This window comes from Podarcis tiliguerta (assembly GCF_965153285.1).
Source record: "Podarcis tiliguerta genome assembly, chromosome: 4".
NCBI classification, from domain to species: Eukaryota; Metazoa; Chordata; class Lepidosauria; order Squamata; family Lacertidae; genus Podarcis; species Podarcis tiliguerta.
This window is the reverse complement of record NC_139537.1, coordinates 11,757,871-11,777,369: the sequence shown is the minus strand read 5'-3', so window position 1 is coordinate 11,777,369 and position 19,499 is coordinate 11,757,871. Positions and strand designations below refer to the sequence as shown.

The 19,499-nt window shown below is 45.1% G+C and overlaps 1 protein-coding gene across 35 annotated transcripts in view; it reads left to right on the top strand.

Annotated features, from left to right (window-relative positions):
- DLG2 (discs large MAGUK scaffold protein 2) overlaps nucleotides 1-19,499 on the top strand; it is a 901,255-nt gene that overhangs the window by 834,911 nt on the left and 46,845 nt on the right. For all 35 annotated transcript variants that reach the window (XM_083436205.1, XM_083436206.1, XM_083436199.1 and 32 more), the window contains 2 exons: nucleotides 10,176-10,352; nucleotides 15,127-15,202. In XM_083436205.1, coding sequence (XP_083292331.1) covers nucleotides 10,176-10,352; nucleotides 15,127-15,202 — 253 coding nt within the window. The remainder of the gene's footprint in view (nucleotides 1-10,175; nucleotides 10,353-15,126; nucleotides 15,203-19,499) is intronic.

The following is a 19,499-nucleotide window of genomic DNA, read 5'->3' as shown; positions in this document are numbered from 1 at the left end:
TGCAGTGATGCTGCCCAGGCTGTTCTGTTTCAAGTCGGTCTTCCTATGGCAAACCCTCCAGCCCCCAAAGATGAGAAAGGAGTCTTCAAATCCTGAAGGCATCCTGCTGTTTGGCAGAGGATGCCTGGCTATTTGTATGAATGAGCTGCTCCATTCTAAGGCATAAAGCTCAATGCTGCCAATTACTGAATAAGAGATACTAAAAGTCCTTTTAGAAAGACAAATGGCTCCCCGGAGGGCAGGCAGGCAGAATAAAGATTATTTATTTGACTCACCTGCGTGCTTCAAACGTGCAAGAGGTTGCTGAATCCTCATTTTATCCACTTTACTGTGACGATTTGCAGCCCAGCCACACTTTCCTCATATCAATTCTGGCAACTTTGTCGAGATAAAAGGATATTGGTAGTGCTTGAATCGGTCTTAAACGTTCTGTGGGGAAGTCGGGGATCTTGCATTCTGTGAGACCTGAGGCCAGCAAACCTAATTCAGAATATGACAAGGTGTGTAAAAGCTTTGGTCACAAAGGCCTCGTTCAACTGAATGGACTCCATCCATTAGTCAGCTTGAAACAGCATCAGTGGCACATTAACAATGGGGAGTCATGGGCCCAGAACCTTTTGAAATGTTCCGGTAAAGTATTTCTGCTTCTTGCTTTCACACAGTCAGATAAACCATGCATATATGATGCATGGATCAGGCCAAAAGCCCATCGAGACCAGCATCCTGTTCTCACAGTGGCCAACCTGAGTACAACTCTCTCCATTCATGGTTCCCAACAACTGTCAGGCTTTGGGGAATCTTATTCCCAAATTGTATTTTAATATTTTGCTGGAAGCCACCCAGATTGGCTGGGGAAACCCAGCCAAATGGGTAGGGTATAAAGATGATGATGATTATCATTTACTTCCTCCGGTTGCAGTAAATAAGGAGATAAAAGGAAATAGCAGCTTACCAGTTAGTGTCTTTAATAACCACAGCGAGAGACAAAGGAATGCGTATCTCCCTAAAAATATGGTGTTGTTCCCAGTAAAGGCTCAGCCCTCCATCCCCATTAATCTACATCACATCTATGTTGGGTAATCTGAGCTTGTTGCCATTTTGCTTTCTGTTCTATCCCCTTTAGAGTTCGTCTAGTTCTAGGCAAAGGGGGAGGGTCAGGAATGATGTCCTAGGACAGTGAATCTGCCAGCTGTCTTTCTCCTAGTGTTTCCTGTTCTAGCTGTTCCTCACCCACTATCTCCCAGCTTTTCCCCTCTGGACGATGCCCCTCTGCAAACCACTGTTCTAAATCAATACTGTCCTTGTGCCTTTAAGAAGGTTCAGGGGAAGGGGAGGGGCTCCCACCCTTCCTCCTCAGTCCTGACATCAACTTGTGATGCACAATGCATTTTCACACAGTGCATTGCTAAATTGTGGTATACACTACCACAAGAAGAGGCAATGGCCAGCAAGTTGGGCATCTTCAAAGTAGGTTGGGATTAGACAAGTTTTTGGAGGGATAAGAATATCAGTATGGGACGCAGGTTGCGCTATGGTCTAAACCACAGAGCCTAGGGCTTGCCGATCAGAAGGTTGGTGGTTCGAATCCCTGCAACGGGGTGAGCTCCCATTGTTTGGTCCCAGCTCCTGCCAACCTAGCAGTTTGAAAGCACATCAAGTGCAAGTAGATAAATAGGTACCACTCCGGCGGGAAGGTAAACAGCGTTTCCAGACACTGCTCTGGTTCACTAGAAGCAGCTTAGTCATGCTGGCCACATGACCCAGAAGCTGTCTGCGGACAAACGCCAGCTCCCCTGGCCAGTAAAGTGAAATGAGCGCCGCAACCCCAGAGTCGTCCGCGACAGGACCTAATGGTCAGGGGTCCCTTTACCTTCACTAAGACTATCAGTAGCTACTAGCCATGAAAAAAAGCAAGAGAGGACTGTCCCTTTCATGTCCTTCTAGTGGGTTTGTTTGCTTGTTTACTTATTTATTTAAAAGCATTTCTGAAACGCTTGATATTTTAGAAATCTATAAGGAGAATGCTGGATTTGGTCTGAACCAGCAGGGCTCAGTGTTGAAGCATCTGTTTTGTATGCAGGGCGTCCCATTCTCCATCCTTGGCATCTCCAGGTAGGACTAGCAAAAATTCTCTGCCCATCAGTGTAGCCAGTACTGAACTAGATGAACCAACAGTCTATCTCAGCATAAAGCAGCTTCCTATCTTCCTATGGTAATTTTCTTACATTCTTATCTTCAGCCATGGGTTTCAGGACCATGGCTAGTTCCATAGTTCCTTAATAAACATGGGGGGGGGGGGGACATGGCCTCTCAATCTAAATAGATTGTCTGTAGCCACAAATAACAACCACACATTTAAATTCTTCTTGCTACTCCGTTACACGCAAGACAGCTTACTCGGTGTCCTGACGTCACAGTGCTGTGTGTTCCCCCAGACAGTGGCTTTCCATGCCAATGATGGGGCTCCATATTGGGTGGTTGACATTTTAAGCAGTTGGCATACACCAGGCAGAGGGCCTTCTCGGTGGTGGTGCCTGTCCTGTGGAACGCCTTCCCATCAGATGTCAAGGAAATAAACAACTATCTGACTTTTGGAAGACATCTGAAGGCAGCCCTGTTTAGGGAAGTTTTTAATGTTTGATGTTTTATCGTGTTTTTAAGATTCTGTTGGGAGCCGCCCAGAGTGGCTGGGGAAACCCAGCCAGATGAGTTGGGTATAAATGATATTATTATTATTACAAAATTATGTAGTTCTGGACACAAACAATCACATGCAGAATAAATGATAAGAAGCTGGCTTTCCAAATGAGAGATGACCTCAGCACGTTTTATATAAGTTAACCCTTTGGGCCATTTGCAAGTATTGGCATGCTTAATGATTTCACACATGTCTCTATTTTTTTCAAAATGTTGACCTTCCACAAGGAAGCCATTGTGATATATACGATTAAAGTTGCCCATGTTTGTAGGATGTAGGGATCTTCAGTCTTTTGTGTTCTTCTAAATCAAATAGAAAGCTTCTCTTTTTTTATGGATGTTGAGTACTAAGCTCTCAAAATGTTGGGGGTTAGGGAAGATGTTGTTTTATGATTATCATTCCTTTCCCTCCTTTCCTAAATAAGGACTGGGAATCTAAATATACACTTATTTTTAACCACTGTGATGACAATCAGCAGCTGTTGCTGGGTTGTTCTTACTTAAGATCTCTACCTTGCAGCCAGACTCTGAGGGAGGCAATCATTTCCAGTAGAGATTTACATTTTACATTTCCAAACTCAACTGATTTCTGACATGCCTGGCAGCAAGGGGCAAGCACAAAAGTATCTCTTTTTCTGCCTCCTTTTCCTGTTTGCTCTGTGCGTACAAACCAGTGTCCAGTGCTTTCACTCTGTTAGTGCAAGGATTTATGCTTGGGCAGTGGAAGTTTTTCTCCCTCCTCCCACAGACCCTCCAAGTATCCCTATTTTCCAGGGACTGTCCCAGATTCACAGAAGCCATCCCGGTTTTTGATTTGACACTGGAATGACCAGCTTTTAGTTAGGATGTCCCCATTTTCATCGGAGAAATGTTGGAGGGTAAGGAATAGGATGTCACTATTTTCAGCAGAGAAATGGTGTACAGTATGCTCCCCCCCTGCACGTATCCCACTTTCCAAATCTGCTCCAGGGGATTGGGGGGACACCCTAATAGATATAGGGTACACGTGAGTGGGGGGAGATGGGGGAAGGTTCCTTTCACTAATGGAACAAGTTTGCTATTTTCAATACAAGCCCAGGACTCAAGGATGCCCATGTTACGCCCTCTAATAGCAAACTCAGCGGCTGAGTGCCAATGGAATTTTTCATGTACAGTGGTACCTCGGGTTAAGAACTTAATTCATTCTGGAGGTCCGTTCTTAACCTGAAAACTGTTCTTAACATGAAGCACCACTTTAGCTAATGGGGCCTCCTGCTGCCACCGCGCGATTTCTTGTCTCATCCCGAAGCAAAGTTCTTAACCCGAGATACTATTTCTGGGTTAGCGGCGTCTGTAACCTGAAGCGTATGTAACCTGAAGCGTATGTAACCCGAGGTACCACTGTATCTGGTTGTATCAATAGATTTGGCTTCCGACAGTCTCCTTTTCTTTTCTTTTCTTTTCTTTTCTTTTCTTTTCTTTTCTTTTCTTTTCTTTCTTTCCTTTCTTTCTTTCTTTCTTTCTTTCTTTCTTTCTTTTCATGCCTCTCTTTGGCCCGAGGGCAGGAGCAGAATGATGCCACATGATGAAATGCTGTTCTTTGAAACCAATAAGAATGAGGGCAATGTTTCTTGTCTTCAGTCTAGGGGACACATGCCTGGAACCAATCTTGTCATCATCATCACCATCACCATCAATTCAGCTTATACACCGCCCTATATCCAAAGGTCTCAGGGCGGTTCACAACAAGACCACAACATATGAGCCTGGATAGCTCAGTTGGTTAGACCATGGTGCTAATAACGCCAAGGTTGCAGGTTCGATCCCTGTATGGACCAGCTGCATATTCCTGCATTGCAGGGGGTTGGACTAGATGATCCTCAGGGTCCCTTCCAACTCTACAGTGCTATATAAAATCAAACCAAAAGCAATAACCCCCACCCCAAAAGCCACATTATAAAAGGGTGTTGGATGTCAATAAGATCAACCAAAGGCCTGCTTAAAAAGGAACATTTTTGACTGGCTCCTAAAGGTATATAATGAAGGTGCCAGGCGAACTTCCCTGGGGAGAGCATTCCATAGAAGGGGAGCCACTGCAGAGAAGGCCCCGTTCTCATGTTGCCACCCTCCGGAGCTCATGCTGCCATGGTTTTGACACTAAGAAAACATTTTTTAAAAAATAATTCCTAGGTTGGTTGGGCAGCACCAATGCGCAAGTGTTTTTTACTCTGTGTTTTTAATATGGTTATGTATTTTCATTACTGTATTTTATTCTTCTTGGAAATGGTTGCGAGCTTTATCTTGTGGGAAGTGATTCATATATTCATTTAACCAAGCCTGTATACCAATTTCCTGAGAAAGCTTCTGGGGTATACATAATGAAATAGTTTTGAAAGAAGAGGGAACCTTAGCACTTAAAAAAATACCACTTTAAACAGGCACCACTAGCATCTCTCATAGGCCTCATTTGTTGATAAATCGTGCTAACTTATATCATGTTAGATTATTGGTCCATCTAGCCCTGTATGCTCTAATTAGAGAATTTCTAATGTTTCAGGCAGAAGTTATACCCATTCCTCCTGTGTAACATCCTTTCAGCTATGTTTCTTCCCTCCGTTTTTCTCTTTAATGAACCTTTTATTTCTCTCTAATCAGTCTTTACCGCTCATGATGGCAACAGAACCTTTCAGCCACTCGAAACATTTGTTCAGTAGTTTGCCTGCTTTGGATCTCTAATCTTCCTTTAATTAGCTCTGCATATAATATCCCCAACCAATGTGCAAAAGTCAGCACCAGATGTTTCCATCTGTATTCATCAGTCTTAAAGCCAATCATGGCGAAATGAAGCCTTTGCTGAGTGTGATTGAGAGACCTCGTTTGGCGTACGGTGCTCAGTTCTGACTGAGTGTGGTAGAAAATAAAAAACAGCCAGGTCTGAAATGCCCTGGTAGAAGTCTAGGGTGCAGCAACCATTGGAATACCTTGCACATCTGGGGTGGGGAAATTTGCCCATGAGACCCGCAGAGATGAAGTGCCAAAGAGAAGGATGAGGAGGCAGAGAGACAGTCATACACCCAGAGAGATAAATGCAACCCTGTAGTGCAGCAAACTCCACCCACTTATTGCTCTGACTCCACCCACTTTGGAATGTGAAAGGCCACAGGTTTGATTCCTGGCATCTCCAAGAAGGGCTGTCTAGATCAGGCTTCCTCAAACTCAGATGTTTTTAGCCTACAACTCCCATAAGCCCTAGCTAGCAGCTGTTTATCAGCTCCATCTGAAATGCAAGCTGAGACCCTACCTGCCCGCAGACTGTATCGCCAGAGTGGTGCATGCTCTAGTTATCTCTCGCTTGGACTACTGCAATGCGCTCTATGTGGGGCTACCTTTGAAGGTGACCTGGAAACTACAACTAATCCAGAATGCGGCAACTAGACAGGTGACTGGGAGCGGCTGCTGATACCATATAACACCGGTCTTGAAAGACCTACGCTGGCTCCCAGTACGTTTCTGAGCACAATTCAAAGTGTTGGTGCTGACCTTTAAAGCCTTAAACGGCCTCGGTCCAGTATATCTGAAGGAGCGTCTCCACCCCCATCGTTCTGCCCGGACACTGAGGTCTAGCACCGAGGGCCTTTTGGCGGTTCCCTCACTACGAGAAGCCAGGTTACAGGGAACCAGGCAAAGGGCCTTTTCGGTAGTGGCACCCACGCTGTGGAACGCCCTCCCACCAGATGTCAACAAAAAAACAACTACCAGACTTTTAGAAGACATCTGAAGGCAGCCATGTTTAGGGAAGCTTTTAGTGTTTAATAGGTTATTGAATTTTAATATTCTGTTGGAAGCCGCCCAGAGTGGCTGGGGAAACCCAGACAAATGGGCAGGGTATAAATAATAAAAAAATTATTATTATTATTAGGATCAGTGGTCAGGGATGATGGGAATTTTAGTCTCAAAACATCTTGAGGGCCAAGTTTGAGGAAGCCTGGTCTAGATGTTCAAGGCGCCTCCTGCATTCACAGGTTGCTTCCAGATGACCTGTTAATTTAGAGAAGGGGTGTAGCTTCATGGTAGAGCACATGCTTTTACTAATAGTCCCAGGTACAATCTCCAGTCAGCCTGGGGGAGAAACCTACCGTATTTTTCGCCCTATAGGACGCACCGTCCCATAAGGCGCACCTAGTTTTTTGGGGGGGAAATAAAGGGAAAAAATTATTTCCCCCCCCAGGCGCGGGGTTGGGGAAGCTCGAGCTTCCCTCGACCCCAGCCCCCAAACAGGCAGCTCTCTGCAAGCCGTGGGAGCCCAGTGCTGGCTCCCGCTGCTTGCGGAGAGGTCCGCGAAGCCTGGGCGCGCTGAGCTCAGCGCGCGCAGGCTTCAGCATGCAGGCAGCTCTCCGCAAGCAGCGGGAGCGCTGCCGCTGTTTGCGGAGAGGTCCGCAAAGCCTGGGCGCGCTGAGCTCAGCGCGCGCAGGCTTCAGCATGCAGGCAGCTCTCTGCAAGCAGCGGGAGCGCTCCCGCTGCTTGCGGAGAGGTCCGCGAAGCCTGCATTCGCCCCATAGGACGCACACACATTTCCCCTTCATTTTTGGAGGGGGGAAAGTGCGTCCTATAGGGCCAAAAATACGGTATATGCAAAGCCACTTCCAGAACACAACTTGTTGTGGTCTGTGGTCCTATGACCTCCTATTGACTTGGTGGATCAATGTCTCTTAATAGGGGGACAGTCCTGAAAAGAGCAACTAAAATGATCAGGGGTCCAGAACACCTTCCTTAGCAAGAAAAGGCTGTTCAGTAATGTCTGCACTGACGGGCAGTGATGCTCCCGAGTTTTAGATACGGGTTTTTCCAGCCCTACCTCTGAAGATGCTGGGGACTGAAGCTGGGCTCTTCCACATGCCAAACAGATGCTCTACCACTGAGCTGTGGCCCTTCATTATGTCTTCCAGATTCTCTGGATGGTACCGTCAGATTTCTGGAAGCCCAGTAAGCTACAGACTGCTCTTCCATTTTGGAGCTAGGGGATTAAGATAAACAGTCCAAAGCAGGCATAGGCAATCTCAGCCCTCCACATGTTTTGGGACTACAATTCCCATCATCCCTGACCACTGATCCTGCTAATAATAATAATAATAATAATAATAATAATAATAATTTATTTATACCCTGCCCATCTGACTGGGTTTCCCCAGCCACTCTGGGTGGCTTCCTGTTAACTAGGGATCATGGGAGTTGTAGTCCCAAAACATCTGGAGGGCTGAGTTTGCCTATGCCTGGTCCAAAGCATATATAAACATGAAGAACTCTCGACTCATGCTGATTTAACAATTCCTTAAGTGTTTTTCTTTAAACCCTTTTTTGTTATCATGGCACAGTGAATGGGATGGGATGGGCCACTCAGCTGGGCCATGTAACACTCCTTCCTCCCCCGCCCCCCATCTCTCTTTTAAAAAGGCAGAATTCAGAAGCATAGTTTTGCTCTGAAAAGACACCCCAATAACAGCTTTTTCCTTCCTTGCCTAATTTGATCCTAGATGGATGCTCACGCGGCTTTAAAAATTATTTTCTCTTACAAATGCCATAAGCCACAAAGCAGCAATGGCTGCGATAATGACCATTTTGCAAACGTTGGTTTCATTAGCGCTGAGTAGCCCGCTGTGTTTTTTCTCTGCCCTTAATGATGCCACAAGAGCTCTGTGTGACTGGATGACAGCGGACGGGGTGATTAATTTTGCATAATTGTTTGCATAAAAATTGCTCTGCTGCAAAGACATTCAGGCCTTTCGTTCTGATAAGGAGAGACGAAGGCACCAACCCACACACATGAACACAAACCTTCTGGGAGCCACCTTTCCATGTTGCAAACCTGCAGAGTTGTGCTACACTTAGTGCTGCGTGTGTGTGTGTGTGTGTGTGAGAGAGAGAGAGAGAGAGAGAGAGAGAGAGAGAGACAGACAGACAGACAGACAGACAGACAGAGAATAATCAGCACCCCATTGCATAGACAACTGGATGGGAAAAGGCAAGCAACCCATATGACTGGGCTATGCCGTGGTAAAAAGGTAAAGGTAAAGGGACCCCTGAGCATTAGGTCCAATCGTGGCCGACTCTGGGGTTTTGGCACTCATCTCGCTTTATTGGCCAAGGGAGCCAGCGCACAGCTTCCGGGTCATGTGGCCAGCATGACTAAGCTGCTTCTGGCGAACCAGGGCAGCGCACGGAAACACCGTGGGTTTCTCCAGCCACTCTGGGTGGCTTCCATCAAAGATTAAAAATACATTAAAATGTCACACATTAAAAACTTCCCTGAACAGGGCTGCCTTCAGATGTCTTCTAAATATCAGGTAGTTGTTTATTTCCTTGACATCTGATGGGAGGGCGTTCCACAGGGTGGGCACCACTACTGAGAAGGCCCTCTGCCTGGTTCCCTGTAGCTTTGATTCTTGCAATGAGGGAACCGCCAGAAGGCCCTCAGCACTGGACCTCAGCGTCCGGGCTGCATGATGGGGGTGGAGACGTTTAAAAAGCCAATGCAATTCTGGGCTGCATCAATAGGAGTATAGCATCTAGATCAAGGGAAGTAATAGTGCCACTGTATTCTGCTCTGGTCAGACCTCACCTGGAGTACTGTGTCCAGTTCTGGGCACCACAGTTCAAGAAGGACACTGACAAACTGGAACGTGTCCAGAGGAGGGCAACCAAAATGGTCAAAGGCCTGGAAACGATGCCTTATGAGGAACGGCTAAGGGAGCTGGGCATGTTTAGCCTGGAGAAGAGGAGGTTAAGGGGTGATATGATAGCCATCTTCAAATATATAAAAGGATGTCACATAGAGGAGGGAGAAAGGTTGTTTTCTGCTGCTCCAGAGAAGCGGACACGGAGCAATGGATCCAAACTACAAGAAAGAAGATTCCACCTAAACATTAGGAAGAACTTCCTGACAGTAAGAGCTGTTCAACAGTGGAATTTGCTGCCAAGGAGTGTGGTGGAGTCTCCTTCTTTGGAGGTCTTTAAGCAGAGGCTTGACAACCATATGTCAGGAGTGCTCTGATGGTGTTTCCTGCTTGGCAGGGGGTTGGACTCGATGGCCCTTGTGGTCTCTTCCAACTCTATGATTCTATGATTCCTTCAGGTATACTATACTATATACTATAATTTTATATTATAACTTTAAGAAGAACAATATCAACTCCATATATATGTGTATGTGCGTGTGTTGTGAGAGCTCTGAAGATGTCACAGAGTAACGGAAAGCAGAGCTTCCTTTACATGCAGATGCTGCTGTTTTTTAAAGGTCTGTCTCGTGCATGCACACAGCTTTCCCAGATGGGGCGGAAATGTAGCTTTCCCCTCCGACAGCTTAAGACGAATCTCCCCTGAAAGTCGCCGGCTTAAAAATGCAATTAAAGTAAGGTCACTGAATAAAGGAGGAGGTGGCTGGTTAAGGACTGTCATGATCCATATAATCAGCTCCTGTTTGTGTCTTTCTGTTCCCCTTCCAGAGCCATGTTTGACTACGACAAAAGCAAGGACAGCGGCCTCCCCAGCCAAGGACTCAGCTTCAAGTATGGGGACATCCTGCACGTTATCAACGCATCTGATGACGAATGGTGGCAGGCGAGACGAGTGATGCTGGAGGGAGACAGCGAAGAGATGGGAGTTATCCCCAGCAAAAGGAGGTAAGATATATTGTGTGTGATTGCTTCCTCCCCCCCCATCCCACACACACTTGATTTATTTTATTAAATGTTTCCCTAACAAGAGTATTCCAACGATTCAACAAAAGACAAGAGGAAACAATTGAGCACTGTCAGGTGCGAGGTTCCTTTTTCCTTTACTAATTGTGTTTGAAGAAGAAGAAGAAGAAGAAGAAGAAGAAGAAGAAGAAGAAGAAGAAGAAGAGTTTGAATTTGATATCCCTAAGGAGTCTCAAAGCGGCTAACAATATCCTTTCCCTTCCTCGCCCACAACAAACACTCTGTGAGGTGAGTGAGGCTGAGAGACTTCAGAGAAGTGTGACTGGCCCAAGGTCACCCAGCAGCTGCATGTGGAGGAGCGGGGAAGCGAACCCGGTTCACCAGATTACGAGTCCACCGCTCTTAACCACTACACCACACTGGCACTACACCACAGACTTCTTAGGGGTATCAAATTCAAACTCTTCTTCTTCTTCTTCTTTGCTGAGGCAAGATCTTGCAGTCCTTTCATGATATCTCACTGGAATCTGCAGGTGCAGCTGTGTGTTCAGCTGGTAAATGAAGCTTTGGCAGAGCTACACACTCTCCCATTTCGCCCCGTGCTGACTGGGGCTGAAAGAAGTTAGAGACCAAAAGCATTTTGAGAGCCACAGATTCTCCACCGCGGTGGAAACCTTGATGTGCCCTGTGTTACATTTCAACCAGTGAGAGGTCCTTGAAAAAGCTGCTGTCAGTCAGAGCTATCAGTACTAGTCTGGGTTAATTATGTGATGTGGTGACTCTGCATAAGACAGCTGGGAAAGGGCTGTAGCTCAGAGCATCTGCTTTGCAAGTGGAAGGTCGCTGGTTCAATCCCTGGTGTCTCCAGTTAGGGCTGGGAGAGACCCCGGTATGGGAGAGCTGCTGCCAGCCTGTGTAGACCATAGTGAGCTAAGTGGTCCAATGTCTTTCTCAGTATGAAAGCTTCCTTTGTTGTTCAGCTAGTTCCATGAATAAAGGGACCCCTGACCATTAGGTCCAGTCGTGGCCGACTCTGGAGTTGTGGCGCTCATCTCGCTTTATTGGCCAAGGGAGCCGGCTTACAGCTTTTGGGTCATGTGGCCAGCATGACCAAGCCACTTCTGGCGAACCAGAGCAGTGCATGGAAACGCCATTTACCTTCCCGCTGAAGCAGTACCTATTTATCTACTTGCACTTTGATGTGCTTTCAAACAGCTAGGTTGGCAGGAGCAGGGACCGAGGAACGGGAGCTCACCCCGTCGCGGGGATTCGAACTGCCGACCTTCTGATCGGCAAGTCCTAGGCTCTGTGGTTTAACCCACAGCGCCACCCACGTCCCTCTAGTTCCATGAATAGCACTATGATAAAATGATGGTGGGAGCTTCTTCAAACTTTATTCAAAGGTTTATAAACTTATACATAGAACTAAGTATGCATCCATTCTGAAATCAGGTCAGTTAATTATGTCTTTCCAAAAAGCAAATCTGAGTTAAAATATAACCAAGGTCATCGTGGGATAAAACAATTCCCACTGTAAGGGAGAGGAAAATAACATTCAGAGATGTTTGCAAAGAGTAGGGTGTGTGGTTTTTTTCTTCTTTCTTTCTTAGACATCATTATGTCAACTGAGGGCATTCCTCCTATTTCCAAGAGGGAGAAACAGAAATGAAGAAGGTTATGCATTTGTGCATATCAATTTTATATCATATCTTTATCTTTTCCCTTTGAGTTTGGAAGCCTGCTAAAAGCACTCACTTCAGATAAAGCTAACAAACCCATTCGTATGTTAAAGAGCTAGGATTAAAATCTTGAGGGATGTTGAAAAAAAAAGTATTTTGCTTTGCATTTACTATCTAAAAGGAAAACCCAGTCGAGTGCATAAACATGTCCTACTGACAAACCAGGCAGAATAACAAGATGTAACATGACTTCTGTGTCCAGAGGGTTTTTTGCAGTGGGCAGAGCTGCTGGTTCCTTGCCCTTGAAAATTATTTATAAAGGACATTTCCCTCTGTGTACTTCTGGCATTTAAAAAGAGAGGAGGAAAATAACAAGGCTTTTAAAACTTGGTACATCTAGAAGCGAGTATGTTAGAAGCATAACCTGCAAGTCAACATTCAGCATCCTTGGGTAGGTGTTAGAGTCCTACCAATCCCTAAAGGACCCATCTGGGAAGCTGAGTCTAGGAGCTGCCCATTGTTTTAAATTTCTCACATTTCCCTTTGATAGCAAAGTTACTTAAATAACACACATGGAGAGAGGAAATTCTGATAATACTTTATTGGGTGAATTGAACATGAAAAGCTTATAACTAGAGGAAAAATAAACAGAGATGTTTATGTCTTTCTTCGTAGTTTAGGCCTAGTCCATAGCAGGGACACAACCAAAAATACAGGAGAAAACTCCCTCAGAATGACACAGCCAATTAGAGTGTGTATTACCTGGCAAAAGCTGGTTGCTAAGCAACACCTCCAACACCACTACTGCTAGTAGTAGTAATATTAAAAGAATTTAGACTGTCTTTCATTTCAAGAAGAAATATCAAGGTGGTTCACATGCAAATAAAAGCCAACAGCAAAATAACGGGGGGGGGGGGGAATCCAACCTTTCTTTCTTTTTTGTAACATCTTTATTGAAAGTTCAAAATGGACATAACTATATGTGCACCAAACATGGTGAGACACAAACAAAAAAGAGAAAGAGAGAAAGAGAAACAGAACCCGTGGAGAAGGGAAAACAAAGGGAGGGAGGGAGAAAACCCAAAACTGTATGTTTTACAAGGTTGTTATTGTACTTCACCAGATCTTAATCTATTACAATATTTGTAAGAATGGATTCCAAGTATCATTGAATTTGTACGTGGCAAGTCTGCGTTTATATGCAAGTTGTTCATATGTTGCGAGTTTGTATCAGTCTTCAATCCAATCTTTAAAATGCAGCTATCCAGAATTGAAATACTGAGTAAAGCAACTATATTGAAACATCCATAATTAAAATATATAATAAACAAGCCCATTAAAACAGCAATTTTATTATTATTTATACCCTGCCCATCTGGTTGGGCTTCCCCACTCTGGGCAGCCTCCAGCACATATAAAAAAATGTCAAACATTTAAAAAGTTCCTGATACAGAGTTCCTTCAGATGTCTTCTAAAAGTTGTGTAGTTCTTTATCTCCTTGAGATCTGAAGGGAGGGCGTTCCACAGGGAGGGCGCCACCACCGAGAAGGCCCTCTGCCTGCAATTTCACTTCTCTCAGTGAGGGATCCGCCAGAAGACCCTGGGAGGTCGATCTCAGTGTCTGGGTTGAACGATGGGAGTGGAGACGCTCCTTCAGGTATACTGGGCTGAGGCTGTTTAGGGCTTTAAAGGTCAGCACCAACACTTTGAACTGGGCTTGGAAACGTATCAGGAGCCTGTGAATATTTTTTAGGACCAGTGTTATATGGTCCCGGCAGCCACTCCCAGTGTGCTCAGAGGAAGTGTGCACAGAAGAAGGGTTCTAGGTCAATCAATGGTGAGCTTGAGAGAGCTAACCCTTCTCTGTTGCCAGGAGCTGCTGCAACAGCTAGCTTTGAACAGGAAACAGATAACATTTCCAATGCAAAACGTTGGCACCCTTTCCTTGAACCTGGCAGGGTTACCTTAACCTGGAAGCTTATTCCAAAGCAGTTATCAAACACACATTTTTAGATTGTATGCATGGAACACGTTTCCAAATAAAATGAAGCAGCTTGAGAGGTTAGCAGAGAGAGAGAATTAGCATTCGCCTGTAATAATAATTAAAAAGCTGTATTTAGCTGTGAGCTACTTCTTTTTCTCAGTAGGCACTGCATTTTTTCCCATTTAGGAGATTACACAGCCTCAAGTCTTCATTCCCTCTCAGTGCCCCCTTCCCTTCTAATACAGAGTTTCACCTGCAGATTGAAAATTAACAGTTTTTCCTGTGGCTCGAAGATCACACATCTAATATGAAAGTCGCATTTCATCCTTTTCCATGTGTAAATACTGCTTTTTTTTATGGGGGGGGATCATTTATTCCAAAGTTCATCTGTATCTATAGTAACCTGAGTTTAGTGCATTGCAGCTGGCAGTGGGTTTTTTTTAAAAAAAAAAAAACAACAACACCCTAGTAACATCAAAATAGAAGCATTTGTTTTATTGCTTGTTGGAAGGGATGTTCTCCTGATCATTTTCCCCTACAAAAATTAACCCATCGTTGTTTTAAACTTGCTCCCATGGACAAAAATAAATAAATAGCCAATATGCAAACCAAAACTCAACTCTCATTTGAAATTTGCGCATCTCTGGATGTGCAAAATTATCAAGGGAAATGGTTTGCAGAAAATGTTTCTATTAGACAAAAAATATGCATGTTAGGAATAATATGTACTAAAAAGATAAGCGGTTTTGTCAGGATTTCCTTTTTTAAAAATCACAAACAAATGGGGAAAATGGGGCTAACTGAACCTAAGACTTAAACTAAGGAAATGTGGCAAACCAAAATGAACAGGATTATTCATATATAGATCTGCATATATATATATATATGTTGTGCATCCTCTGTGTTGGATAGAGGTGACTTAGAAATCTGCCATGCAGGTATGGCAATATTTTTCCTTTTATATATGCAAATATTAAAGTGCCTTGAAGGTTCAAGATTTGAGTTCTCTGGTTGGTGCAAGAATGGCATGGTGTGATTTAAATAGGTTTTTGTTACCTTTTTACCTATCTCTTCCTTCTCCCTCTCTTTCCAGGGTCGAAAGAAAAGAGAGAGCGCGTTTAAAGACGGTGAAGTTTAACTCAAAACCTGGCGTGATCGATGCAAAAGGGGTATGTGAAAGTGAAACTAACCCTGCAGAGATTTAATTCTTACAGCTATGTACATTTAGTAGAACATCTGAACAGCACGAAAGTTAAGCAGGAACAGGTCACACACGATGAATAAAATGAGAGAGCGAAAGGGAAATGTTTAAACTATGATGTTATTTTACAGTGAAAGAAAAGAGTTTTTTTAAGAAAAGAAAAAGAAACAAGAAACAAGAAAGTAATATTGCAACACAGAAAAGATGAAGAATTAACTATTTCTGTTTTAGGATCACACTAGGCCAATACCACTTTGGTTGCTGTTCATTTTAGCACCAACAGCATGCTAGCTGCCTTGCACTGTTTTTTCTTAAATCGAGGATGGGGAAGTTGTGATTCTACAGATGTGGGTGGACTCCAGCTCCCATCAGCCCCCTGCCACTATGGCTTGTGGCAAGGGATGATGGGAATTGCAGGTAGGAAACATCTGTGGGGCCACAGGTTCCCCATCCCTGATTTAAAACATGCCTGTTCTGTGTTTCCCAGAATTACTCAGCACAGCTTTCCCACACAGAAAAATATACAAAATAGACGTAAAAGAAAGCAACAATCAAAGTGCATCTGTTAGAAAGCCAGCAGTATTAACTAACCGCCAGCCAGAGGCCCTTGTGAAAGCTTTTTCCTAAACAGACGAGCTTTAAGTTCCAACTCCATGTCAAGCAGAGTTCTGTGATTCTCTCTTTTTGTTGTTGCCGTTGTTTCAGTCCTAGGAAGGCTGTGTCTGAGCAGAAAATAGGTGATTGTGGAAAGCAAGTTCAGCACCTTGGTCAGCTGCCATGGCCCCTGTTGTTTAGAAAGGAAGTACTCCGAATCCCCAGGATGGTCTCTGCATCAAGGCATCAAGGGACGCGGGTGGCGCTGTGGGTTAAAGCTTCAGTGCCTAGGACTTGCCGATCGAAAGGTCGGCGGTTCGAATCCCCACGGCGGGGTGCGCTCCCGTTGCTCGGTCCCAGCGCCTGCCAACCTAGCAGTTCAAAAGCACTCCCGGGTGCAAGTAGATAAATAGGGACCGCTTACTAGCGGGAAGGTAAACGGCGTTTCCGTGTGCGGCTCTGGCTCGCCAGAGCAGCGATGTCATGCTGGCCACGTGACCCGGAAGTGTCTTCAGACAGCGCTGGCCCTCGGCCTCTTTGAGTGAGATGGGCGCACAACCCTAGAGTCTGTCAAGACTGGCCCGTATGGGCAGGGGTACCTTTTTTTACCTTACTCCAAATCCCCAGGATGGTCTCTGCATCAAGCCACCATCTTAATTTCCCACAATGCCCCTGACCTAACATTGTTCTGTGTAATTGTGGGAGATTTAAATGGTCGATAGAGCCAGCTCACCAGAGCCAGGTGAGCCTCTTGAGGCCTACTTACAAAGGAGGACACCTCTCAGAGGACACTTTGCCTGGGCTTCCTCAAATCCAGAGCTGGCTCTAGAGGAGAAGCTGCTTAAGCTTCAGATAGTTTCAGCTTTATAAATCTTCATTTCGACCCATCCAGCAGCATTTTTACACTTGGGGTGGGGGGTGGGGATACAGGAATGTAGACCCTGTTCCTGCTCTACCCTCACAGGGGGGAAACAGCAATTTGCAGAGAGTGATTCTGAGCTGGAAAGCGACTAGAGAGGAAAGGTTCTAAGTCATAGAGGCTGGTCCATTAGGATGAATGGGGCGCTTTATATTTGCAGCCAGTCCTGGAGGGGGGACCTTAATCTCACTGTTGCCTTTGTAAAATTCAAAGGGGGACAAAATTAGAATTTGTTACCTGTGCCTGTCATTGGCTGTGGCTTCACCAATCCTGCCCTATGAGTACCAGCCGCCACTGCCTTTAAGGATCCCATCTCTGCACGCTTTTCTTCTGCCTCAACTTGCAACCTGTTTAGGCTGCTCTAGGTTAAATAAATGCAGCTGAAAAAAATCACATGTTTTTGAATCATGTGCCATTTCAGCTTTACTTAAGCACCTGAAAATGAAATGTAAAAAGACAGAAGCAAACCTCTTGGGAGAGGTCATTCCACAGAACTAGGATAAACATCAAGAAAGCACTCATCCCTAGATATGACAAGCTCATTCCCCAAATGGAAGGATTGCGAAGTGGGGCTCTCCGTCTTCTTAAATTGCAAATGTGTTTGGGCAGAGGCTCTCTCCAAGGCATTACAGTGCTTGTCCGTGAAAGGCTTTAAAAGTACAAAGTGGCATCTTGATTTGGATATGGAATCTCACAAGCAGCCAGTGCAGTCAGTGCAAATTTGGTTTTGTATATGATTTCCCCCTGCTGGCTCCCACCAACAGGCTGTGGCTTTCTGCACCAGCTACAGCTCCTGAACCGTCAAGGGCAGCTCCACATAAACTACATTACAGAAGTCAGTCCATGGCTATAATAATAATTTATTATTTATACCCCGCCCATCTGGCTGGGCTTCCCCAACCACTCTGGGCGGCTTCCAATCACATATTAAAATACAGTAATACATCAAAAATTAAAAGCTTCCCTAAACAGGGCTGCCTTCAGATGTCTTCTAAAAGTTTGGTAGTTGTTGTTCTCTTCGACCTCTGGTGGGAGGGCGTTTCACAGGGCGGGCACCACTACCGAGAAGGCCCTCTGCCTGGTTCCCTGTAATTTGGCTTCTCGCAGTGAAGGAACCACCAGAAGGCCATCGGCGCTGGACCTCAGTGTCCGGGTGGAATGATGGGGTGGAGACGCTCCTTCAGGTATACTGGGCTGAGGCCATTTAGGGCTTTACAGGTCAGCACCAACACTTTGAATTGTGCTTGGAAACGTACTGGGAGCCAATGTAGGTCTTTCAAGACTTGAGAGGTCTTGGCAAGAAGGATACATAATTGATTCAAGACTACTCAGTAAATTCTTAGAGGGCTTCTAGTCTGTTGGAGTGTAGCTTATGTGTGCTGTAGGGCAAGGGACATTCAAACATTGCATACATTGCTTCAAGGTGGTGAGCTCATATGGAATAACTGACCTCTATGTGATGCTCAGTTGCACATGCCTATATTTGCATGGAGGGCATAAGCCATAGCCATGCTCAACCACAGCAATTTGATTTCTACAAATGTATCGGCACTCTTCAGAGTCACTGTAGCCAATGTCACATATTACATCCTCTGTGTGATTGTCCCCTGGGACACTTGGAATGCATTGTGTGGAGATGGCTGCGAACATGTGGCGCATCGTCGCACTTGCAACCTTCTCCTTTTTATCAGCACCTGCTGGCTGCTTATCTGCTCATTGGGGACTGTGGTCTTATTTAAGCATGCTGTTAAACCAGGTCCTTATCACCTCCCCCTGGAGGGCAAAATTTGTCAGGAGGGCATCATAGTGACATCACTTGATGCTGCACTTTGAAGCCCTCAACTGTTGGGACTTCGAAGCACAGCACAGGGCTGTTTGAAACCCCTTTTGCAAAGAGCCCCACACTGCTCTTTAAACCTCTGGTTCATGCTGCTCTTTGAACTTCTTATTTGAACCCAGTGGCTTCAGGTGGTAGACAGTTGGATGTGGTTTGGGAGGACAAACGGCCATGTAGACAACTTGGACCCACGAACAAGCCAACATTGGTCCACAAGTTTGAAGATCCCACAATCAGAATCCAAACCTGCCCTCCCCTTCCAGTAAAAGTTTGTGTCGGACAGGAATTGAACATAGCAGTATCTTGCGGTGGTATTTTAAAGTTTACAAAATGATTATTCAAACAAAAATGCAAGACTGAAATAAATAAAATAGGAAATAAAATCGGGGGGGGTGATGTTATACTGTTACTGTTGTGGCTGACATTGTGCAAAGTGGCCTCTTGCCGCTAAATGTTATGTATCCCCAAATAATGTAATAGTGGGCACTCACAGCAAATTATTTCTGAAGAGGTTTATGCCCTTTGCGTGATAAAATCCACTTCTCCGTGTAGATTCTAACCTGGTCAAAGGGCCAGCACTGGCCTAGAAAATCATATTTTAAATTCTGCAGAGAGGAAGGATTGACATTTGTGTCACCTGCTAATATCTTAGGAAATAGTGTTTCCATGGGCTTCAGTGCCTAACAACACTGTTCGTTTACCTATAGTTGTTATTGAAAGGAAGCTACATAGTAGGTGTAACATTTATTTGTATTTGTCTTGGGCCATTGCTCCAGAGTGGAGCAATGAAGGTTAATGTTACCTGCGAGGAGAGTGTGCAGTAGGGCAGATTGGCTAAGGAGGGTGTGTGGCCCTAGCAGAGTATCAAGGGCCAGATCGAGAGGCCTAGAAGGTCTGTCCAGGAGAGGGCCTTCT